The sequence below is a fragment of the Trichosurus vulpecula genome, chromosome 1 (genome assembly GCF_011100635.1).
Source record: "Trichosurus vulpecula isolate mTriVul1 chromosome 1, mTriVul1.pri, whole genome shotgun sequence".
Classification (NCBI taxonomy): domain Eukaryota; kingdom Metazoa; phylum Chordata; class Mammalia; order Diprotodontia; family Phalangeridae; genus Trichosurus; species Trichosurus vulpecula.
This window is the reverse complement of record NC_050573.1, coordinates 268934505-268961014: the sequence shown is the minus strand read 5'-3', so window position 1 is coordinate 268961014 and position 26510 is coordinate 268934505. Positions and strand designations below refer to the sequence as shown.

General features: G+C 38.2%; 1 protein-coding gene across 1 annotated transcript in view; it reads right to left on the bottom strand.

The window, feature by feature from the left end:
- The window catches only part of RP1 (RP1 axonemal microtubule associated), a 629473-nt gene that overhangs the window by 106757 nt on the left and 496206 nt on the right, over positions 1-26510 (bottom strand). The window contains 1 exon segment of the mRNA XM_036741155.1: positions 25233-25485. Within this exon segment, the coding sequence (XP_036597050.1) occupies positions 25233-25485 (253 nt within the window).

The following is a 26510-nucleotide window of genomic DNA, read 5'->3' as shown; positions in this document are numbered from 1 at the left end:
CTTATGGGGTGAGGATATTTTTCAGTATTTCATCTCCATTTAGGGATTTCTGTAACCCTGGAATAATTCTTCTCAGCAAATCTAGATCTAGATGTATGTGTATATGTAGATATAGATATCTATTTCTCTCTGTGTGTGTATACAATAGGAGTTTATCATTCCCTCAATGGGTACAAGATTTCAAGAACTATGGGAGACTCAAGATGTTTGTGGGTCCAGAGAAGCTGGTTTTAGGGATGGGAAATATAACTCTCCCTAACATTTTATTGGAGATATATACATGCATGCATGCATGCATGCATCCATCCATCCATGCATCCATCCATATATGTTTATGTGTATATAAATGTATATGTATGTATGCTGTCAGATAAAGATGGCCAAATATTACAAGCACACAGATATTACTTCAACTATTGGACTTGGTAGTGCCTTGAATGAAAAAGGAAGGATAAAGCATTTATTAAGTGACTACTTTGTGTCAGGCACTGTGCTAATGACTTTACAAACATTTCATTTGATATTCACAACAACCCTGGGAGGTAATTGTTTTTATTAACCCCATTTTACAGCTGAAGAAACTAAGACAAATAGAAGTTAAGTAACTTACCCAGTGTCACACAGCTAGTAAATATCTGAGGCCATATTTGAACTCAGGTCTTCCTGACTCTGGGGCTACCCTTCTATCTACTGTGCCATTTGCAAGGTTTAGTATACCAGTCTTTGTATTGCTTTGCCCATGAAAAGTGTTTTCCTTTCCTTACTAGTAGTGGTAAGTTGCTATTTTTTAAAAAAGTCTCCTCATACTCCAACTTAAAAAAGCATATGCCACACTGAAGAGGAATTAACAACCATACATCCAGCTTCTGAGCCCCTCTGAACGTCTTTATTTTCTGAGAACAAAATTGGGCCATTCCACAGCAACATTCATGACTACATTTTACTCTTCACTTTAGTGTGAATGATTGTTTCATTGCATTTTTGAATAGCACTTGATGCACTTGACTTTTCTGCACCTACAGTTGCTACAATCTCTCTAACAGTCATTGAAGTGTGCCCTTTATAGGCTTTATCTTTTTTATGTGTCCTTAGAATAATTCTCATTCTTAAAAATAACAGAATTAAAACACAATAAAAGAGAAAAATGAAGTACATGTATGGCAGGTCAATAATAAACAAACATTTATTAAACATTGTGTGGCAAGTACTGTACTGTGTAAAATTAGTCTATAGTTCCCAAGAAGCTTACATTCTAGTAGAGGAAACCATATGAAAATAATTATATTAATTACAGAGTAGACAGACACCTAGCTTCAACAGGAATGCTCTGGCTGTTGGGGAAAGTAGAAAAGACCCACTGCAGCAAAGACTTTTAGGTCACTGCTTCATCCTATAAGACAGGGCTGTCCAAAATGCCACCCACAGGCCCCATGTGGCCCCGAAGTTCAATTTATGTGGCTGCCTACAAGCACAGAAATTTACATAAACGCTTTAGTAAATGAAGCAGAGCTACCAGAGCTCTCACTAAAATGGCAAATCAAAATATATAGTCTATCGTTTCAATAAAAATCTAAGGTTGGATGGCCCTGCTGTAAGACCATCAGAGGCCACATTCAGAAGGACAAGAGCAAAAGGAGGTATGTCCCAAGTTTCCTGAGAGTCCACAAGCCCAGGGAAGAAGCTAGAAGTAGCAATGAGAGGACATAGAGCTGGAATTGGATAGGAAGGCCAGAAACTTCTCTTCAAAAGGCAATAGGTATTCACATCTGAGCCACCTGCCTTAGCTGGTACTTTGGTTGACTAGCGGCCCAAGGGAAGGTGGTCTTCCAATGAGAGGTGACACTGTTGGAGCCTCCTACCTTGAGGGTCCCAGAGCGTTCCACCCTGGGACAGGTACTAGAGTATTCCAAACTTTCAAGGCCTTCAGGGTCTGCCATGGTCTGGAGGTGCATCACCTCCTACCTCTAGTAGGGACCAAATAAATGTAGGCACTTGAATAGACTGGGTTTCATCCTGAATCTAGTCTTTGAGGTGGGTAAGGAAGTAAAGGTATCCTTAGCCTCCTGCCTCAGACAAAGAGCTTAAGTGCCCTGCAGCTGCATTACTTCCTGACTCAGGAAGTATATACTGGCATTACCTGGAGTCATTGGCTTCCCTATTTAGGACAGGTGCTAGAGTATCTGGCATATTAAGGGAGGAGAATGTGGCAGATACTTTAACCTCCCATTTTAGGCATTGTAGTGGTCTAGACCCATTATACAGCGTCTCATCTTGGGACAGACACTGGCATGGCACTATATTGGTTGCCATTCTGCCTTAGAGGAGGAGGCACTATTACGGTCCATGATCTTGTAATCTCCTCTCTCAGAGCAAGTGCTAGAATACATTGATTGCCTTAAGAAAGTAGTCTTTAGAAAGTAAGTGGAGGTGGTTGACCCTCCCCATGAGGGCAGGAATTATAATGCCTGAAAGCACATGGCCTCCTGCCTCAAGGTAGGTGCTCCATTGGTCCTTGGTTGCTTTGGAAGCTGGTCTTTGGAGCAAGAGGTGACACTATTGTAGGGCCACTACCTTTCACAGAAGACACTACAGTGACCCAGATTATCACTGGAAATCTATCTTCAGTGGGAAGAAAGTGGCCATATCTTCTGGACTCCCACCCTGACAGGTGTTGGAGTGGCTCATTTTGCCAGCACTCAACTGATAAAGTGTCTGGCGCGGAGAAGGAGAGAACACCAACTAAATCTAGCTTCATCTGGTCAAAATCATATATTCAATATCAGCCTAGCATGAGTGGAAGTGCATGCTTGTGACTATTGGCATCACAAAATGTATCAATATCAAAATTATTCCCTTTCTCAAATAATTCACACACCACTGCTTGATTCCCATACAGAATCTGTGACATGTGTATTCTACTATTTTAAAATGTATATTTTTAGAGGATAGCAACAATAACTGTATTTACATGTATTCACAGTCCAAAACTAAACACGAAAAAGTAAAACCAACATATTTGGTCTTTAAAACACATAAAATATTCAACCGAAAAATTCAATTCACTGAAGATGAAAGATTTGTTACAGGTTTGACTAATACTCCCCATTTAGATAGCTTTATTGGCTAGTAGGTGGAGATATCTGTCAGGGGTCCAGGTAGAAATATAAACTCTAGACATGCAAATATTCCCTCCTGCAGTGGAAGACCTTTGTAAATGGAAGTGACAGCTATTTAAATAAAGAAGAATAGAACTTAGTTACAAAATATCTTAGTTTTACACAGAACTAGAAATGTCATGGATGAAATTTTGTGCCCTGAAATATAATGACTACATTTTGCCTCATTAAACTGTTAGCCAAGAAGAGAGGTACTAGTTTTGTTCATAAATGGCAGTTTTATAAGACTTACCACTGTGTGAGGACTACATAAATGTTTAAGCATTCTCAGGCTCCTATCCTATGGAACTTCGCCATACTCTACTAATAATCTTGGGAACTGGGAGCTCAGATTTAACTACATTCACTGTATAAAAAAATCCACTCACAAAACCAAATGTTGCTCCTGCAAGTATTTGGTTTTTTTTTTTTTTTTTTACCTAATAGATGGAGGACTACAATGACAAAAACAAAAGTATTCTGGAGAATTTCAGAAATAAACTCTACCAAGACTGGTTCCACTAGAACTAAAACATTATTACACTTAAAGCTATTGCTCACAGTCATACAGATATAACATGAACCTATGATAAAAATAACATTTTAATCTCCAAAATATGAGGAATGGAAAAGATATTTTTTAATTTAGCATCCTAGTGGAAGAAATCAAAACCATGTGAAAACAGGCTTAGGCCCATATCATCTGAAACGTTGTTCCTGCTATTGTGGTTGCCCAAAAAATACTTTCAGGGACCCTACAAAAGATGATCATATAATCCAATGTTATTATTTTTAACATTAGTTCACAGGGCACTAATTAATAGCTTGCATTTATACAGTAATTTAAGGTTTGCAAAGCACTTTACAATTATTATTTCATTTGATCCTCACAATAACCCTAGGGAGGTGGTGCTATTATTATCCACTTTTTATAGAGGTGAAGTGACTTGTTCACCTTTTTTTGCCTCAGTTTTGCCTTAGTTCCTCATCTGTAAAATGATCTGTTGAAGGAAATGGGCAAACCGCTCCAGTATTTTTGCCAAGAAAACCTCAAATGGGGTCATGGAGAGTTGGATGTGGCTAAAATGACTCAACAACAACAACAACAAACAATTTTCAGACTCCAGAGTGAGCATTCTAACAACTTTGCCACTGGCAGCACAGGACTGTTTCTATCTGAATTCTACCAAAAAGATGAGTTGACCAAGATATTACTAATATTCAAAGTGTTTTGTTAGAGTCCTCTATAAACACATTCTATGATGTATATCTAGTCTACACGCCAATTCTCTAAGTGATTTAAAAAATTAACTAAATTTCAATTCAATTGAACAAGTATTTAGTAAATGCTTTGTATTTTTTGGGTACTGTGCTTAGGGTTAGAGATCCAATGACAAAAATGAAAATAATCCCTGCTCTCAAGGAGCTTGCTTTCTTCTGGAAAGAAAACTTTCCCTAGAAATAATGGCCATTAACAGCATTATACATTACAAAAGAGACTGATATGTGAAAGGTGTCAAAACATAGGTCATAGGAGCCAGTAAAAGAAAGGTAGATAGAGAGTACAGATTAGTAGTAGGTTACACATATCCATAGAAGAGCTTGTTCTGAGAGCCTTGGCATTTCTAGATCTAGAAAGATGAGTATGAAAGGGGCCCACTCAAGCTCTATACTTTAGATCTGCCATCATAAATTGGGGGGACATAATATGTCATTCTGTTACAGTACTTTTATAGTTGGCTTTTGTAATCAGCTGAAACTACATCATTTTGCTAACTGCAAAAGGGCCAAGAATTTCTGGATGTAATTTGTTTCAAAGTGTGGTAGATATTTAATTTATTTTGGTGCTTCAAAAACAGAGTAGTCAGAGAGCTCGACAAGTCAATTTAATAACACATTTCAATTGTTACATTTACTGCTACTGTTATGAGTTTAAGTTTTTTCTTCTTCTCTTGATTCTAAAATCCTATTTTTTGGGCAATCGATCGATCAAATAATCAATAAGCATTTATTAAGCACCTACTATCTGCCAGGCATTCTGTGAATAAAAATTAATTTAGGAAATTGCTAATTTGAAAAGACTCTTTCTGCTCTCTGAATATTTTAAAGAAATAAAACTTGTATAAAAGGTATTTGTGAAATTGCTATCTCTTCATATTTTATTTTCTCTACTGCCTCATTTTCCTTTTGCTGTATTCCTTGCTTTTGCATGTTAAAAATTATGAAGTGATTAAGAAAAAAATAAAAGAATATAGCTATATTGTTTTATTATCCTCCCAACTGCTACCTTATTTTTAATTAATTTGTATATATATTCATTTAACTTTATATTTACGCTGTATATATTTATATGTATATTGTTTCCCCCACTACATATGTACATATATTTAAATATGTATTTATTGCCTCCCTGGGGGGGGGAGAGAGAGAGAGAGAGGGAGAGAGAGAGAGAGAGAGAGAGAGAGGGAGAAAGAGTCTCCTTACATTGTATTGTAAGTTTCTCACCAGTAGGGACTGTTTCGGTCCTCATCCTTCTAACCTGAGTACTTCAGACAATGCCTTAAGTAGGCACTTGATAAGTACTTCTTGATTGACTAGTTGACAACTACTGATTCTTCCAATCTCCAACTTCTCAATAATGGGGAAGCTTGATAAATCAAAAATCAATGCAACTTCATTGAAGACATACTTTGTGTACTATTCTAAAATATTTGAAATCAGACAATGGGTCAATGTAAATTTTTTAAATCCCAAACTAACTTTGTGGACCACAAAAATGTGAAGAGAATCATAGAACAATAATAAGCAGGAATAAAATAACATATTTTTGGTCATTGTGGAAAAAGAAAGCTGGGCTACTCATATGTTAAAAATGAATTTGTATGTGTACCTTTCCACCAAAATTCTACTCCAATGCCTCTTCCTGGCATAGAAGTGAGCCTGAGTTCTCTAAGATTGCCAATGGAGCATAAGCTTTGTTAGGTCCTATGAAGCTGAAAAGTCTTCTTGACTAAACAGATATCTGGCTAAATTTGAAAATGTCTGTCATCAGTTTGGCTACAGATTAGTGGATTTTTCAGCCCCAGCAAGTCTCAAAGACAATCTACTGAGTTGTTGATGAGTTGAGGTCTTTTTTTGTTTGTGAAGTGAATCTTCACATTGGTGAAAGTACAGGTCCTTGAAATATTGACCTAAGTACTACTCCTATGCTTTGTCTTTTCATCCAAATGATTTCTATCTATAAATATTCCTTAACTTTTCAGACCTCAAACTGTGGCTAACTTCAGCAAGAACAGAAGTTAAAGATTAACTTACCCACTACAGCAAAAAAAAAAAAATCATTAAATCAAAGGGATGGGTCATTGCTGTAGGTATCAGCACCTGGCTAGGAGACAGTTCCTATATCTAATTACTAACCTAAATTACCTTGGATTGAATAAGAAAAATCACAGGAATTAGGAAAATGTCAGGGCTGGGAAGTTGAATCATCAGAAATTTAGAGCTGACAGGTACTTTAGAGTTCAGTTAGTCCAAGTTGCTTTTTATAGAAGAGGAAACTGAGGCAAAAGAGGCAAAGTCATTTGCCCAAGGACACACAAATAATAAGTAGTAGGACTAAGATTCAAAACTCAAGTCCTTTGTCTCACTTTCTTCAGGAGCAGATTAGTCCTATAATTATCACTTTTCTCTCTAATTTTTAGTCTCTCCCAGTCTATTGCCTCATTTGTTTCTGTATATAAACATTTCCAATTCATTCTTATCCTTTCAAAAATTCTTCCACCCTTCCATCCTCTCAAATTTTTACTTCATATCTCTCTTCCCTATTATTGTTGAATTCCTAGAAAAAAAAAAGCTTTCTACACTGATTACTTGCATTTCCTCTCCTCTTACACACTTCTCAAATCCTTACTTCCAACCTCATCAATTGGTTCTTTCCAAAGTTAGCAATAATCTCTTATTCACCAAATCTGATGGTCTTTTCTCAGCAATCATCCTTGTTGACCTCTTTGCAGCATTTGACACTCTCCCCTGGATACTTAATACATGCGATAGCACTTCCTCCTCCTCCTCCTTCTCCTCCTCCTCCATGAACTCCACCACCTCCACCTTCTTCTTCGTTTATACATGTCTAAGTCTCTTTTGTCAAAGCACCATTCATATCCTACTCTGTAGTTGTTGGTGTACATGCTAAAGCTCTATGCTATCTTTTCTTTCTCTATAAACCCTCTCAATGACCTTTCATCTCTAATGATATCAATTATCATCTCTATATAGGTGACTCCCAGATCTCTATAATCCATCCTTATGCTGTTTCCTAGACTCCAGTCTCAGTCATCAACCACCTATTAGACATTTCCCACTAGATATCCTTTAGGCATATCAAACAAAACACATCTCAAACTGAACTCATTATCTTTTCCTACAAAACCAGGACATCTTCTGATTTTACCAATTTCTGTTGAGGGCATTACTGCTGGGCAAGTCCTAACAGTTTCACAACTCAGTCCCTCTTTTTCCTCACCCTCTCCCACAACCAATAATTTGTCATTCCTTACAGAGTCTGCCTCCATAACATGTCTCAGCCATCCCCTTCTCTCCACTCACATAATTAGCACCCTAACTCAGGGCCTCACAACTTCCTGGATTATTGCAATATCATCAAAATTCATCTCCATACCTTAAAGCCTCTCCCCAATCAAATCCATCTTCCACATAGCTACCAAAGTACCTTTGCTAAAAGTTGACAAGAAATTTTCAACAAATTCTAGTGGCTTCCTATTACCTCTAGGATCAAATACAAGCATTTTAATTCCTTCAAAACCTAGCTCCAACCTACCTTTCCAGGTTTGTTATTCATTACTCCTCTTCAAACAATCTTGTAATGCTTGTTTTATTCACATACAACATAGGATCATAGATCTAGAGCTGGAAAAGACCTCAGAGGTCATCTAATTCAAGTCTCTCACTTTATACATTAGGAAACTGAGGAGATTAAGTGATTTCCCAAAGGTTACATATGGCATTAGAGACAGTATTTGAATCCAGGCTTTCTAACTCCAGAGTCAATTTTCTTTCCATTTTTCAGCACTGTTTCTCCATTGTGATCTACCACCTTGCAGTGTTTGCATAGACTAATTCCCATATCTAGAATGCATTCCTTCCTTACTTCAGCCACTGAAAATCCCTAGTTTCCATCAAAACTCACCTAAAACATGTCCACTTACACAAGATCTTTCCTGTTTCCATGAGTTGCTAGTACATCCTCCACTCCCCAAATACCTGGACTTGTAAACTAGGGGTTGCTATTTTAGGGGTGTGATCTGAAAAGGCAGACATAAAGGTCCCCAAATTCATAGTAATTCTGCCCTTGAAAGTGTAATCATGAAACAGGAATAGCTTGTGATAAATCTTGAGTTAAAAAACAAAAACTCTTTAACTCATTTTTAACCCCCAGGTTGGGATGATAGTCCTGTGCTAAGTCAAGTCACTCTTTCCTGTGCTGATTTCAAAGTTATTCCATGGTTTCATGACACAAGGGATACAAGAAAATGCAAAGGAAAGAATCCACCACCATTGTTTATCAGAAATAATATTGGATTCCCCCTTGGAGACTTAATGGAAACTGCAGATGTTGGACTACCATCTGCCTTGTCCTTCTGATGATCCATGTCAGGAAGAAAAGCCTCTCCACCACCTCTCTTTCTCTCTTGAGAAATCCTTCAAAATTCCTGCTACTGGGGAACACTCTGTTCTCTAGTCCTAATTTTATATTAACTTCCTCTCTTACCATGCTAGAAAGAAATACAACTCCCAGTCTCTTTATTGATGTAGGCTTCCTTGGAAGGTGGCCAAGTCTTGCTTATTTTACATATATTTTGTATGAGAGAGGTAGCACAGCGCAGTGGATAGAGAGTTGGGCTCTAAGTCAGCAAAGAATGAATGAGTAAATGAATGAAAAGACATTTATTAAGCACTTGCTTTGTGCAAAGCACTATGCTAATCTCCAAAGACACAAATAAGAATGTTTGATAATCTCTGTTCTCAAGGAGCTCACATTCTCAAATGTAAGATAATACATATACTAGATTTCAGCTGCAATTCATATGGAAAGGCCCAGTAGTTCTTGAATTGCATTTGGCAAAGATGTTGGCAATGTATCTTCTTCAGTGTCATTTTCATTGATAAAACTACACTGGTGGGTTTTTTGTTGTTGTTTTTTGTTTTTGTTTTTTACACCAATCCATTTGACAGTGACAAGGACTTTGGAGTTGGTAACTTTCTTTTGGGGACTTGAGTAGCAACTGAGGAGGCAGAAGTGTTGCCTACAGAGACAGTTACCAGATTGCACCACCATCATGGTTGCTTTCCTGGACAGTGACTTTGAGGACAGGCTAGAAGAAAGTGGGTGAGTTATGGCAGGAGGAGTACTGCTATTCCAAGTTCTTGGTTTACCTGCCCATTAGTGGTGGTTAGGATTGGTGGTGATAAGGATGTCAATTGAGTCCCTTTTCCACAAACATGGTTGCCTTTGGTGATGGATGTCAGGAGGTCAGGCTGGAAACAGAAGTGGCAGTCTGGGGGGGTTTCTTTTAAGCACCTCGATCTGATTCTTTTCAACAGCCTGGGAGGTTTGCCATTCATGAGGCATTGGGAGCAGAGTCTTAGACTCTCTTAACCTGAGAGGGGAAGTGGTGGTTGAGGAATTGTTGGTGATGTGTTGACCTGGGTTCAACACACCTATCTCTAGTGCATATTTGGTGAGCAGTTCTGGGAGTTGCTTAATCTCTTGGTGCCCCAAGGCAATTCTGTAAGACTATAAATTGAAGGGCAGGTACTCATCTGCACCACTAAAGGGAGTTTCCTCACTGGAAGTTCCTTTAGCAATGAAATTATAGATCTGGTCCATTATTCCAAAAATAGTTTATAGAAAGCAATGAAGAGAATAGCACATAAACACACACAGAGTAGTTATGTTGCTTATATATCATGGGCTATTTCTCCCTATAGAATGCAAGATCAATGAAGGCAGGACTATTTTATTTGTGTCTTTGTATTCATAGGCCCTAGAACAGTGCCTGGCACACAGAAGTCATTTAATAAAAGCCTGTTAGTTGATTACACTGCTCTGCCTCCTTGGACTCAAGTTGAGTATATTGGCAGCAGAGTTTTAAGTCCTATAGAAGCATCTATATCAGACAGGACTGTCACATTTAAATTTCTAATTAGTTAATGAAATAAAATGTGTAATTTTTTTTGTATCCAATCAGCTTGAAAACTGGTTCTAATTCAGTCATTTCAGTTGTGTCCAACTCTTCATGATCCTATTTGGGTTTATTTTAGCAAAGATACTAGAGTGGTTTGCCATTTCCTCCTCTTGACATTCTACAGATAAGGAACTGATGGAAACAGGATTAAGTGACTTGCCCAGGGTCACACAACTAATAAGTGTTTGAGGCTGGATTTGAACCCAGATCCTCTTGACTCCAGGCACAGTGGTCTATCTACTGTACCACCTAGCTCTAACAGAATAGAACAGACTATTTAGAGGATAAATTTCTCACAGACTTCTGATCTGACCAAAAGTAATAACTTTAGGATATATATTCCTAGGGGGTGTATTCCTCATCCTGTATCCTGTATTCCTTAGGGGGTGCCCACTTTGGAGGGCTCTGCTCATTATAGGCATAAAGATTATTAAGAAAAAATGAAAAAACAGAATAAAATCAAATAATTATGGAAGATCTGCATAGCCAAGTTTATGTTACCTTATTTGTATGGGATTTATTGCATGGTTTATGGGAATATCTGAATACACCTAAATTAAACCAGGCAATTGTCCTGCATTAGACGGGATAGTTTCGATTCTGATAGACCCAAATCCCCATATGGAGAAGAATAATGGAAAATGTTCTATATTCATCTGATGTATTCCACTTCCCCCACATTTTCATCAATTCATTTAAGTGCTCATAGATTTATTGTTCATTGTTAACTGTCATGAGTCACTTGAAAGTACAACATATACTATTGACTGAATACATTGTTGCTGATGATAAATCCAATAATAACATAAATGCACACACAATGAAGTGTGGGCAAGAACCTTATTCATTGTTAAAAGATACTACTTTATAAGAAAAATGTAATGTGATTGTTGATGCTATGCTAGCAATTGCAAACTTGTAGTAGAGACAACGTTGATGGTAATATTCCAGTTTTTTTTATCTGAAGTAAATAACAAAACATTCTCACTGAATTTAAGGATTTTCTCTTGACATCTCATGTATGTTTCCAGTTTAAGATGTAAATATATTACACTGCATTTTGAGAATGTTAATCTTTAGCTCTTAATATTAGTAGTACATCCTCCATATTCTAAAAAATTAATTGCCTTGGATGTCTTGTTTTTGCTCCTTAAAATTTCTAATATGCCCCATATTGGATGTTTAAAAATTCTTTATGCTTTACCTAAATACTTAATAATTCATGAAATAATCTACTATTCTTTAAATTCATTTTTAATTGCCATAATCATTAATACTATGACTATTGCTATGACAAACTTAAATTTAAAAATTCTCTAGTCTGAAGAAGGGATAGATTGGCAGTTGTCATCAAAAATATGCACATACACTAACTCATATTGTATAGGATGGCATTTTCTCTTACATAATGTTATGTTAGAGGCTGGATAGTTTGTGTATAGATTGGAATGTTTTAATTTGGTACTTTTCATTTTCATATGCGTTTAAGCTGTCAGAAATGACAGGAGAAATAAAAGGTATAGTGCATTTTTTAGTTTGAAGATATTTATGTAAGTTAATGTCAGTGATAGAAATGTAACACTTGATTTTATTTTTTAAATTATACTTTTATGCATTTTGTATATTTGACACAAAATAATTATGATTTTAATTTCAAAAGAGGTAGTTCTTATATCTGAGGTTTCAAAAACAGGGCCTTATAAAATGTAAAGAGAGTATTGATATACCATTCTCCAGTTAATTGGTATTGCCAACATAAAAGATAATATTAAAAATAACAATTTAAACTTCAGTATAAGGTGTGACAAAAATATCTTTTAAATTGTCTATTTCATGGGGGAAAACATCATTTTCAGGACCCTTTTCACGCAAAATGCACTGAAACAAACTTTTGCTCTGTAATAAAATGTTTATGCACTCTGTTTTTGCAAGAAGGGCAACATTTTCTGTTTTTCTTGCAATGTGGACTATTGGGGAGTTGTAGCAGACTGTTTAACATATTTTAACGTGTGATTATCATCTATCAAATGGTGTTGAAAATACTTGCTGAAAATTAAGCTATAGCTATTTGTAGCATATTGAGGGGACAGTCCCTTAGCTAAAGTAGTAAGGTGAGCTCTCATGATCTAAACTGTATTTTTGGAATATATGAGAATGAGTGTTGCGAATAGCCAGGAGGATATGTGGGGTGATTCTGTTTAACCTTCTGTGGTCACACATATACGTAGAATATGGACTACCATAGTAAATGATTTAGATAGCCATTTTAGGTCTGTAAAATTCAGTGTTTTAAATCTCAATACTTCTTATGAAAAGGTTACTGTTATAAACTAATTATTCTAAATCTTCATCAATAAATCAGTATGCCTCAAATGGGCCTATGAATTTTGCAATACATGTTCAATCAATTCATTTATATAGACAGGAGCCTCTCAAAAAATATTTGCCCAAGACTCCACATTGGCTAAGGCTGACCATGGAGTATAACATCTCAGAAACTAATCCCAAAGTTTATTTGTTAAGAAAGTTGTTGTTGCTTTTGAAAAGTAGTTATTATTTGCTATTGAAGAGTAGGTAAGTATAGCCGTGTTTGAAATGTTTCTGGTATATATTAAGAATAAGGTAAATAAGTTGTTAATTTTTCAATGAAGAGTTTAATTCACTTAAGAAAAAGGTTTATACTTATAGATTCTGGAGACCACATGTGCCAGAAAAGAATCAAATTGGTATATTGGAAAGAACTGTGGATTAGTCATTAGATGTACAGTGGTGTTTAAATTGTTTAGGACAAGTAATAAATTCAACATGGCTTCATTTTAATTTTTTTTTATTTTTTGTATTAACTATTTCTGCCTTTTTTACATTTGTTTACACTACTTCTATTTTGCCCTGATACATGGTCAATTTTTGTAAAAGTTTCACATGGTATTAAGAAATATGGATATTCTTTTGCAATCCCATTTAGGTGATGCCATAGGTCTTTTAGTTTCTCCAGTAATTTGTTCAAATACTGTGTTTTTTTGTTTTGTTTTGTTTTGTTTTTAAGATAGTATATTGCTATAAAGAAATGTACAACAGATGTAGTTCATAAAGAACACAGTTAAATGACTGTTAGAGATATTACAGCAACTATTTAATTAAATTAATTTGCATTGCACGGCCTAAGGGCATGCACAGTGCAAGGTGCACATGTTTTGTGTTCAGAACCAAGGCTGCAGTGAAGTTGTACAATGCAACCTGGGCAAGCGCTGCCAGAAACACCTCAGATTCATCATACACTTGACTTTTAATTAATTTTTTTTTTTACTGTTGCTAAATTTTTCATGACCCCATATGGGTTCACAACCCACAGTTTAACAAGTACTGGAGAGTAATGCCATTTCCCCAAACATCCAGGTTAACAATATAGGACTCTTTGGCATAAGCAGAGATAGGCCTTTGTATAGTCTTTCTGCCATGTCTGAAATGTTCTCCCTTTTTACCACTTTGAATCCCAAGTTGTCATCAAGGCTGAGCTTCAAAAGGCCTTTCCTGATTTTCTCTGGTTTCTGGTCCCATCTCCCCTACCTCCTGCAAATCACCTTGTACTTATTCTGACTATATCCCATAATTATTTTTCTGTGAACATGCTTCATGCTTCTAGTAGCAAGTAAACCCCTTGAAAATAAGACTTATGTCATTAACAATGCCTGGTACAAATAGTACTTGATTTTATAAATGTTTGTTGGTTGATTGGTTGACATATATATGAAGGAGTGATTTATCTATTAAGAATTATGTAAAAAACATTACTTAAATTGAATTAGATGTTCTATTGTGTCATTTTGAGGTCATCAATCATTTTCAGCCCTTTCTGTTTTCCTCAAGAAAAGACTTGGGGATTCTGAATAGCCAATAAGCATTTGGCTTCTTTCATTTCTTTTGTCTGAAATATATTTTCCAACAACCTTTTCTTCATCTTCCTCTGTGCTATATTTCATATTCAAGTGACCAAGCATCAAACTGCATTTAATTTGGAGAATCTCATCAAGTTCTTCACAGAATTTTCCTTCTGCTTAATTCCCTGTAACAGATGTTGGACTGTAATCTTCAGATGATATGTTCACTTACAGTCATCATGATCACTTTAAAATGATGTGATTAAGTGGCCCATGAAAGTCTCTGAAAATCAATTTTTCAACACAGATGTAAAAGTTATCTGAACAGAGGTGATCAGTGAAAGAGTATGATTAGGTCCAGCCAAGATGGAGGCTGGAAAGCAGGGACTTGCCTAGGGCTCTCCCCCAGGAGCCTCCAAACACCGATAACAAAATGGCTCTGAAAAAATTCTAGAACTGCAGAACCCACAAAGTAGCAGAGGGAAGCAGGGCTCCAGCACAGGACAGCCTGGATGGTGGCTGGGTAAGGTCACGGAGCTGGAAGCACAAAGGAGCAGAGCCCAGTATGGGTTGCATCTAGACCAACCAGACCAAGAGCCAGGCAGAACAGGCCCTAGTGCCCAGAATCAGTGAGCTGTGGCAGTTACCAGAATTCTCAACCCGAAAACACCAAAGACAACAGAGAAGGTTAGTGGGAAAAGCTGTGGGGGACAGAGTGAAAAGAGTTCATGGTTAGGCCACCGGCCCAGGAGCAGCGGAGGTGGTACAACTACAGAAAAACAGCTGCAGTTACTTACAGCCCCAGGCCTACCTGGTGGGAGGAATTAAGTGGTGGATCAGAGCAGGAGTGCAGAGTCTGCTTAAGATCTGAGTCAGGTTGGGGTTGGAGGTTCTTGGGGGAGGAGGAGCGCTTCTGTGGCAGAGCTTGCTGTGAGAAATAGCTCTGAAAACAACAGTGCATCTGCTTAAGCTTGGAACAAAGTACTCTCTACTCTACAAGCAGTCATACCCAACAAAAAACTCAAGGGTCAAGTAGTTGTCTGGGAACATGGCCAGGCAGAGAAAATGGACTCAGATTCAGACTCAGACTTCAGAATCCTTCTTTGGTGACAAAGAAGACTAAAACATACAGCCAGAAGAAGTCAACAAAGTCAAAGAGCCTATATCAAAAGCCTCCAAGAAAAACATGAAGTGGTCTCAGGCCATGGAAGAGCTCAAAAAGGATTTGGAAAACCAAGTTAGATAAGTAGAGGAAAAATTGGGAAGAGAAATGAGAAGGATGCAAGAAAACCATGAAAAACAAGTCAATGACTTGCTAAAGGAGACCCAAAAAAAATACTGAAGAAAACAACATCTTAAAAAATAGACTAACTCAAATGGCAAAAGAACTCCAAAAAGCCAATAAGGAGAAGAATTCCTTGAAAGGCAGAATTAGCCAAATGGAAAAGGAGGTCCAAAAGACCACTGAAGAAAATACTACCTTAAAAATTAGATTGGAGCAAGTAGAAGCTAGTGACATTATGAGAAATCAAGATATTGTAAAACAGAACCAAAGGAATGAAAAAAATGGAAGACAATGTGAACTATCTCATTGGAAGAACTACTGACCTGGAAAATACATCCAGGAGAGATAATTTAAAAATTATTGGACTACTTGAAATCCATGATCAAAAAAGAGCCTAGATATCATTTTTCAAGAAATTATCAAGGAGAACTGCCCTGATATTCTAGAGTCAGAGGGTAAAACAGAAATTGAAAGAATCCACCAACTACCTCCTGAAAATGAACCCAAAAAGAAAACTCCTAGGAATATTGTTGCCAAATTCCAGAGCTCCCAGATCAAGGAGAAAATACTGCAAGCAGCCAGAAAGAAACAATTTCAGTATTGTGGAAACCCAATCAGAATAACCCAAGATCTGGCAGCATCTACATTAAGAGATTGAAGGGCTTGGAATATGATATTCTGGAGGTCAATGGAGCTAGGATTAAAACCAAGAATCACCTACCCAGCAAAACTGAGTATCATGCTCCAAGGCAAAATATGGATTTTCAATAAAATAGAGGACTTTCAAGCTTTCTCAGTGAAAAGACCGCAGCTGAATAGAAAATTTAACTTTCAAACACAAGAATCAAGAGAAGCATGAAAAGGTAAACAAGAAAGAGAAATCACAAAGGACTTACTAAAGTTGAACTGTTTTGTTTACATTCCTACATGGAAATATGACATGAATGATTCATGAGACCTCAGTATTAGGGTAGCTGAAGGGAATATACATATATATGTATATATGTGTGTATATGTATATATATATGTGTGTGTGTGTGTGTGTATACACACACACACACACATATATATATATATATATATACACACAGAGAGAGAGCACACAGGGTGAGTTGAATATGAAGAGATGATATCTAAAAAAATAAAATCAAATTAAGGGATGAGAGAGGAATATATTGAGAGAGTGAGAAAGGGAGAGATACAATGGGTAAATAATCTCACATAAAAGTGGCAAGAAATAGCAGTTCTGTTGGGAGGGAAGAGGGGGCAGGTGAGGGGAAATGAGTGAATCTTGGTCTCATCAGATTTGACCTTAGGAGGGAATAACATACACACTCAATTGGGTATCTTACCCCACAGGAAAGAAGGAGGAAGGAGATAAAAAGGGGGAACAATAGAAGGGAGGGCTGATAGGGGGAGAAGGTAACCAAAAGCAAACACTTTTGAAAAGGGAAATGGTCAAAGGAAAAAAGTGGATAAAGGGGGATAGGATAGGAAGGAGCAAAATATAGTTAGTCTTTCACAACATGAGTATTGTGGAATGGTTTTGTACAATGATACACATGTGGTCTTTGTTGAATTGCCTGCCTTCCTAAGGAGGGTCAGTGGGGAGGGAAAAGGGGAGAGAATTTGAAACTCAAAGTTTTAAAAGAAAATGTTCAAAAAAAAAGTTTCTGCATGCAACTAGGAAATAAGATATACAGGCAATGGGGCATAAACATCTATCTTGCCCTATAAGAAAGGGAAAAGGCAAAGGGGGGAGTGGGGTGACAGAAGGGAGGACTGATTGGGGAATGGGGCAATCAGAATATATGCCATCTTGGAGTGGGGGGAAGGGTAGGAATGAGTAGAAAATTTGTAATTCAAACTTGTGAAAATTAATGCTGAAAACTAAAAATATTAAGTAAATAAATAATGATTTAAACTAAAAAAAAAAAAAGAAAGAGCATGATTAGGTCCACAGACCATGGAAGTGGATGAGATCAACAAGGGAAATATTATAGACAGAGAAAAAAGAGAGTTCAGGATGAAGTTGTGAGGGACACTCATATAGGGAGTGTTGGAGCAGCTAGATGTCTCCTGTTGCCGCTATTCGCACTGTGTTCTCCATGGCAACAGCTGGCTGTAATCAGGGGAGAACAGTGGCAGTGGCTCTAAAGAAGTTGGGAATAGCAGGTAGACCTGATTAAAGGCATCAAGAAACATGTCTGTACTGGAAGTGGAATACTTCCCAATGACTCAGGGAGTAGTTCTGAAGCTATTTCAAAGATGTAAAGAATCAAAAGGGATGGAAATTATTGTAAGGGATGCTTTTTATCAGAACTAATGACAAAAGGGCTACTAGGAAGCTACAATAGCAACCAACCACTGTGATTCCTCACATCTGTAAAATATGGAAATGATCAATGCTCCTACAGCATCCTTGATGAAAACACAATAAGGAAACAGATTTCTTACACAGAGACCATATATTTATAGTCACATAGGTGATAAAATTCAGGGAACATAAATCCACCTCCTCTCACACACACTGATTATTGACTTCCAGATCATATCTGATAGCATGGAAAAAATGCCACCTTAAAGACAACCCATATGCAGGGAGATACCTCACATGTTGAAATTACATAAGAATTTTTTAGAAAAAAGCAGCTAAAGAGATTACTGTGTTTAATGACCCACGGAGTATTAACAAATGAGTGAGGTATTAAGCAGGGAGATATAGATAAAGGGGGCATGCTTGGAGCATGACTATATCTTCTAACACAGAGTCATTCTGTTTTCTGGAGAAGATATACTCCATTCCCCTATAGTGTGGACAGGAATAGCTTCCTTCCGCTGGCTAGGTAGCTGAAACAGGCTATGTTTTTAAAACTGATAGACTAGGATAATTTATTTCTCTTTTCTGAATTGGCAAAGTGGAAGGGGGTTGCCTTCTGTCCCTCTCTTCTTTCTACCCTATGTCTCCATGAAATGGGCCAATGGTATTTATCTTCTTATGTTTCATTTGTCCTTCTCATTTTCAAGGTACAGGCATTAATCCCCACCAGACCCAGGAACTGGAGTCATGGCAACCTTGGAGAGAGGATTCCACTCAAGATGATGCATGTAGCTAGTCTGTAAGGAAAGGTCTGAGAAGCCAGGTGCTTGGGACTAGAGCCCAAAGAGGTGGTTGCACTTGGAACTGTGCTTTTTAAAAACTTAGCTAAGCAAATTGAATATTTGTTATTATACTTTTGAAGTAAATATTTCTTCACAAAAGCTAATCTGACTATTAAGTGGATAAATGAAACTGAGGTACATGGGATCACCCCCTACAATTGGCAGAGTACCACTGGTAGAGGCTGGAGGCATTGGAAGAGAAACTCCCAATTTGCCTTAAGAGTACCAGGGAACCCTGGGGAAGGGTGATGTATAACATGCCTGCCTTCAGTTAACGAGGGCCAGGGTGGTCTACATTAGATTTAAATATACGTAATATAAATAGATGTTCAACAAATACATATTTGCCAAAAGTCAGTGTCTTAAGGTAAAATGAGAGAAAGTTTTCCTATTGCTGACAGGATTCTCCAACTGTTTCTTTTTGACAGTGATTTTAATTGCATTATGCCTTGGAACACTGCAAATTCTCCTTAGAAAAATGTAGTAATGAGAATAACATTGACCCAACCATGCACATTTTAACAATAAAGCAAATAAAATGCGCATTGTCCATCTTTTGGATTTCAATTAGACAGATAGAAAGCCTATTACACTAATTCATCAACACATACTTCTTACACAACTATTGTTAGAAATATAATGAGCTAGGCTCTGACCATGGAGTAGAAGAAGGGAATCAGATTGTGTCAAGTTTAGGGAATCACACAGTACATTTAATGATCCCGAACAGTTCACAGGTAAATAGATCAATCTTTTTTTAACAACAACATTCCCTTAGTGATATTATTTAGCTATGAATTCAAGAATATAATGATTATTGAAGAATTAAAATTATAAACAACTTGAAAGGCAATGGAAATAAATGGTAGGCAGCAATAGTCTGCAACATATTGTCTGTAATAGGTTTTAGCTGTTGATGTTTTTGTTGTTATTTGCCCTTCAGTCTTGAAGAGCACCATGACATCAGCAAGGTGATGTCTTGACTTGCAAGTGAATTGGATTTAAGTGAGGGAGGACTGTGCAAAATCACCAGCCTCACTCTCTCCTCTGGAGCCATCTGGGCAAGACAGTGGCAAGATATAGATCAGGATGACTAGAGATGGCCTCAGAAGCAGTGGGAGAACTCAGCCTTTTTAAGTTAAGGTCTGTCTCAGGTCTGTTTGACTGAAGCAACACCCATTCAGTGATTTAGGATAGGTAAGAAATGAGGCAACACATGTCCTCTTTTACCTAATTAAAAAATCAGTCTTGGAGGGAAGACCCTCAGGGTTTCTAGCCAAAACAGAAACAACTGCTATTTATATTGACTCTGAGCCATCAGGGCCCAGGGACCAAATGAGACCTGGGCTGGGACCTACTGTTGGTGAGTCAATGAAAGACAGAGTGATTTGGGTTTAAGGCATTGTCCTTAAGAAAGAAATCTAGACCACAAACCCTAAGATACCCTGTGAGGTTTCAGTGATCAAAATTTATAAGCCTCTGGGCAGAGTACCCACAGGTAAGGGTATAATACCCTATGTGGACAGAGGGAGAGAAGGGAGGGAGAGGAAGGAAGGTAGGAAGGAAGGAAGAAAGGAAGGAAGGAAAGAAGGAAGGAAGGAAGCAAGGAAAGAAGGAAGGAAGGAAGCAAGCAAGGAAGGAAGGAATGAAGCTGTATTGCTCAACTAGACTTGGCCAGTTGGGTCCCCTTTGGGGCAGTTACTCCTACTCACAGGTTGTTGTTTGTCCTTCATTCTTGAAGAGGACCATGATATCATGAAGGTGATGCCATGACTTGCAAGTGAATTGGATTTAGGTGAGGGAGGGATGTGCAAATTCACCAGTCTCCCTTTCTCTTCCAGAGCCATTTGGGTCCAGTGACAAGATATAGATCAAGATGGCAGAAGATGGCCCTGGATGCAGTGGGAGACCTTGGCCATTTTAAGTTAATGTCTGTCCCTGGTCTCAGTTTGACTGAGGCAACACCCATTCAGTGATTAAGTCTAGGTTTTAGGTGTGAAATTAAATAAAGGACATAATTGAGGAAATATATGACTGGAAAAAATAGGTGGTTGCTCCTGTGGTGATAATGAGACATGACAGACAGAAAACCCAAGTGGTTTAATTGGGAGACCTTCAATGCATTAGTTAGATCCTTATTGAGGATTTCTAACACAATTGGGATGAGTTATACAGATTGTGAAGGTACGAAAGCAGTGTCATATATATAGATGGAACAAACAATGGGTCATTCTATGTGTTTTGAGTATGTGTTATTTAGATCATTAAAAAAGTGACAGCAGGGGGGGCGGAGCCAAGATGGCGGCTGGTAAGCATGGACTAGAGTGAGCTCCGTACCCAAGTCCCTCCAAAAACCTATAAAAATGGCTCTGAACCAATTCTAGAACGGCAGAACCCACAGAACAGCAGAGGGAAGCAGGGCTCCAGCCCAGGACAGCCCGGATGGTCTCTGGGTGAGCTCTATTCCACACGGAGCTGGGAGCTGGGAGCTGGGAGCTGGGAGCTGGGAACGGAGTGGAGCAGAGCCCAGCCTGAGCGGCGTGGACGATCCAGACCGGAAGCCAGGCGGAGGGGGCCCTAGCGCCCTGAATATGTGAGCTGCGGCAGTTACCAGACCCCTCGACCCACAAACACCAAAGACTGCGGAGAAGGTTAGTGGGAAAAGCTGCGGGAGTGGAAGGAGTTCGCGGTTCGGCTTCCAGCCCTGGGGGCAGCGGAGGTGGGGCAGCTACAGCTGTTGTTACTTCCGGCTCCAGGCCCACCTGGTGGGAGGAATTAAGTGGCGGATCGCAGCAGGGGTGCACAGCCTGCCGAAGATCTGAGCCCAGTCTGGACTGGGGGTCCTTGGGGAAGGAGGAGTGCGGCTCTGAGAGAGCTGGCACCTCCCCCCCAAACGTAGAACATAGAACTCTGTAATCTACAAGCAGTCATACCCCACTGAAAAACTCAAGGGTCAAGTTAGTTAGTTGGGAATATGGCCAGGCAGCGAAAACGCGCCCAGATTCAGTCTCAGACTTTGGATTCTTTCTTTGGTGACAAAGAAGACCAAAACATACAGCCTAAAGAAGACAACAAAGTCATAGAGCCTACAACCAAAGCCTCCAAGAAAAACATGAACTGGCCCCAGACCATAGAAGAACTCAAAAAGGATTTGGAAAAGCAAGTTAGAGAAGTAGAGGAAAAATTGGGAAGAGAAATAAGAAGGATGCGAGAAAACCATGAAAAACAAGTCAATGACTTGCTAAAGGAGACCCAAAAAAATACTGAAAAATACACTGAAGAAAACAACACCTTAAAAAATAGACTAACTCAAATGGCAAAAGAGCTCCAAAAAGCCAACGAGGAGAAGAATTCCCTGAAAGGCAGAATTAGACAAATGGAAAAGGAGGTCCAAAAGACCACTGAAGAAAATACTACTTTAAAAATTAGATTGGAGCAAGTGGAAGCTAGTGAATTTATGAGAAATCAGGATATTATAAAACAGAACCAGAGGAATGAAAAAATGGAAGACAATGTGAACTATCTCCTTGGAAAAACCACTGACCTGGAAAATAGATCCAGGAGAGATAATTTAAAAATTATTGGACTACCTGAAAGCCATGATCAAAAAAAGAGCCTAGATACCATCTTACAGGAAATTATCAAGGAGAACTGCCCTGATATTCTAGAGCCACAGGGCAAAATAGAAATTGAAAGAATCCATCGATCGCCTCTGCAAATAGATCCCAAAAAGAAATCTCCTAGGAATATTGTCACCAAATTCCAGAGCTCCCAGATCAAGGAGAAAATACTGCAAGCAGCCAGAAAGAAACAATTTGAGTATTGTGGAAACCCAATCAGAATAACCCAAGATCTGGCAGCTTCTACATTAAGAGATCGAAGGGCTTGGAATGCGATATTCCGGAGGTCAATGGAGCTAGGATTAAAACCTAGAATCACCTACCCAGCAAAACTGAGTATCATGTTACAAGGCAAAATATGGACTTTCAATAAAATAGAGGACTTTCAAGCTTTCTCAGTGAAAAGACCAGAACTGAATAGAAAATTTGACTTTCAAACACAAGAATCAAGAGAAGCATGAAAAGGTAATCAAGAAACGGAAATTGCAAGGGACTTACTAAAGTTGAACTGTTTTGTTTACATTCCTACATGGAAAGATGAGGAGTATGATTCATGAGACCTCAGTATTAGGGTAGTTGAAGGGAATATGCATATATATATATATGCATATATATATATGTTTAAGTATATATATAAGTGAATGTGTATGTATGTATGTATCTATGTGTATATGTATGTATGTGTATGTATGTGTATATATAGATATGTAAAAGAGAGAGAGCAGACACAGGGGGAGTTGAGGATGAAGGGAAGATATCTAAAAGAAATAAAATGAAATTAAGGGATGAGAGAGTAACATACTGAGAGAGGGAGATAGGGAGAGATAGAATGGGGTGGATTATCTCGCATAAAGGTGGCAAGAGGAAGCAGTTCTTTGGGAGGAGGGGAGAGGGCAGGTGAGGGGGGAATGAGTGAACCTTGCTCTCATCAGATTTGGCCTGAGGGGGAATACCATACATACTCAGTTGGGTATCTTACCCCACAGGAAAGAAGAGGGAGGAAGATAAAAAAAAAATAAAAGGTGGGGGGATGATGGAGTGGAGGACAGATGGGGGTGGAGGTAATCAAAACAAACACTTTGGAAAGGGGACAGGGTCAAGGAAGAAAATTCAATAAAGCGGGATGGGTTGGGAAGGAGCAAAATGTAGTTAGCCTTTCACAACATGAGTATTGTGGAAGGGTTATACATAATAATACATGTGTGGCCTAGGTTGAATTGCTCAACTTCTTAGGGAGGGTGGGTGGGAAGGGAAGAGGGAAGGGAATTTGGAACTCAAAGTTTTAAAATCAGATGTTCAAAAACAAAAAAACTTTTTGTATGCAACTAAAAAATAAGATACACAGGCAATGGGGCATAGAAATTTATCTTGCCCTACAAGAAAGGAAGGGAAAAGGGGATGAGAGGGGAGGGGGGTGATAGAGGGGAGGGCTGACTGGGGAACAGGGCAACCAGAATATACGCCATCTTGGAGTGGGGGGGGAGGGCAGAAATGGGGAGACAATTTGTAATTCAAACTGTTGTGAAAATCAATGCTGAAAACCAAATATGTTAAAGAAATAAATTGCATTTAAAAAAAAAAAGTGACAGCATGCATTTTGTGTGTGTTTGTGTGTGTGGGGGGGGGGTGGGTTGAAAATATCCCTGCTACCTTAATGGGGAACTCTCCAATTTCCTAGGGTGCTATCTATAGACTCCCCCATTATTAATTACTAATGGAACTGACAAGAGTCTCAGTCTTTAAGATCCAGGATCGTGGATTTATTATAGTTTCTTTAGGACCTGGTTTCTTTTAAGCTCCTTGATCTGATTCTTTTTAACACTTTAACTTGTGATCACATGCTGAATAATATGTGTGGCTGTGCTAAAATATCATAGATTGAAATGCATTAGCTAACAGTCATCTGTGAAATTGTGTCACATCACAACTAAGAAAACTGGCATAGAGCTGGTGATACCTATGAATGGTGAAAGAAAGATGGGTCCCAGTTGTGAAGCAAAAGGGGCCAAAGTTTTGTATTTTTTTCAGATTTCTGTTTATGAGAGGAAGTGCATTGTAATGAACAGTGATGGACCTGGGGTCAAGAACACCCAGGTTCAAATTCTGCCAGTGAACCTTACTAGCTGTGTGACCATGGACAAATCAGGTAACATCTCCAAGCCTTACTTTTCCTACCCATAACTGAGGGTAATGGACTAGTCTCTGAAGTTCCTTTCACCTTAAAATCTATGAAATCTATGATCCCATGAAAAATTATTAGTTGCAGACTCAAAAGAATGAAATATTTTGCTATTTTCTCAGTATTGAAGTTAATCCCTTTTCCTATCCCTTCCATTTACCACCTGCTTCTCTACCCCCTCACCACCATCTTTCTCTTTAGTTCCAACTACAGACAGAACAGGGCAGCTAGGTGGCATAGTAAATAAAGTGTTGGGTCTAGAGTTAAGAATACTCATCTTTCTGAGTTCAAATACAGCCTCAGGCACTTAGTATGTGACCCTGTGCAAGTCACCTAACCCTGTTTGTCTCAGTTTCCTCATCTGTTAAATGAGCAGGAGAGAGAAAAGGTAAACCACTCCAGTATCTTTGCAAAAAAAAAAATAACCCAAATAGCATTATGAAGAGTAGGACATGACTGAAAATGACTAAATAATGAATAGAATGTTTATGTAATAGTGTTATCATTAATTGCTAAATATAAATACCAAATAATTTTTCAAATACATAAAATATAAACTTTGCCAAAAGAAAAAGAAATATATATATATATGTATATAAACATACATATATATAAACACACAAAAATACCAAAATTGTAATCCCTTTGAGAAAAGATCTATGTCTACAATTTGGTGATGATTCCTCACCCTGAATATCATCCGGCAGTCGCTCTTTTCGGATATATCCAAGGAGCTTCAATTTCCTTTCCATCTGTCTGTCACCAACTTCACTGTCTAACCACTGTTGGCAAGAAAAGGCATATTCTTTGTCTCTTCTCCCAGATTCCTGAATGGTGATTCGGTCTAGATAGCATCCAGCACCATAGCCAGTGCCACTGTGCTCTATAAGCACTTTTCTGACCATGCCCAGGTCCACTGCTCTCAGGTTGAAGGTGTTCACCTGATGAAAGGTAAATAATAGAAAACCCTTGTAAGTGATCCAATGGAAAGGTTCAACTTTGTTTCAGTATTTCAATGGATCTTGGCCTGTAGCATGTTGAAATGTTCAACAATCAACAAAAGGACATCTAAGTATTGACAACAAAAGAGAATTTAACTAGACCTTAAGGGAATCAAAAAGCTTAAGTATGAAATAGTGCCTCCTCTCTCAGAGCTCACACGTGTGTAAATAACTGGCTTCCATCAAGATTCAGCTCTAATGCCACATTCAATGAAGACCTTTCCCAGGCTGCCTCACCCTTCTGGCTGCTATTATCTTCCTAATCTAGGTTACCTCTCATACATACTCTGTATACATTTTGTATAATTCTGTGTATTTATTTTATGCCATCTCCCCCATTTACAATGTAAGCTCTTTGAGAGAAATTAGCATAGTGTCTGTCACATAGTAAGCGCTTAAGAAATGCTTGTTAACTTGTTAACTATATGTTGATAAATTTATTGTCTGTCTTTCATTTTCTCTTCAGTTCTTGCAACAATGAGGAGCAAAAAGCATGCACTTAAATTCTTGTGATTTGTAGTGGAATGATACATAAGACAGGGCTAACTGGAGTTCTATGTTAGTCAGATCAGAGGAGGAAAGAATGCATTGGATGAGAGGCAGAACGGCCATCAGGGAAGACTCCATTGAGGAAATCTCATTGGACCTGTACCTTAATGGGCAGGATGAGAAGACAGAGGGGATTGCATGGCATGCCAGAGTTAGGAAACCAAAAGAACAATATCAAGGAGATGTTACACCAAAGTATTATCGAGTATTACTGTTTGACTGGAATTGAGAATGCATAAAACGGGACAACCAGGGATAAGGCTTAAAATATAGACTAGAGATGGTACAGGGCTTTGAAAACTAAAATATGAAGTTCGAATATAATTTGAAAAGTGATAGGAAGCCATCAAAACATGTTGCAAAGAACCGTAACAATCAGAACTGAACAGGAGAAAGAGTCATTTGGGAGCAGCACA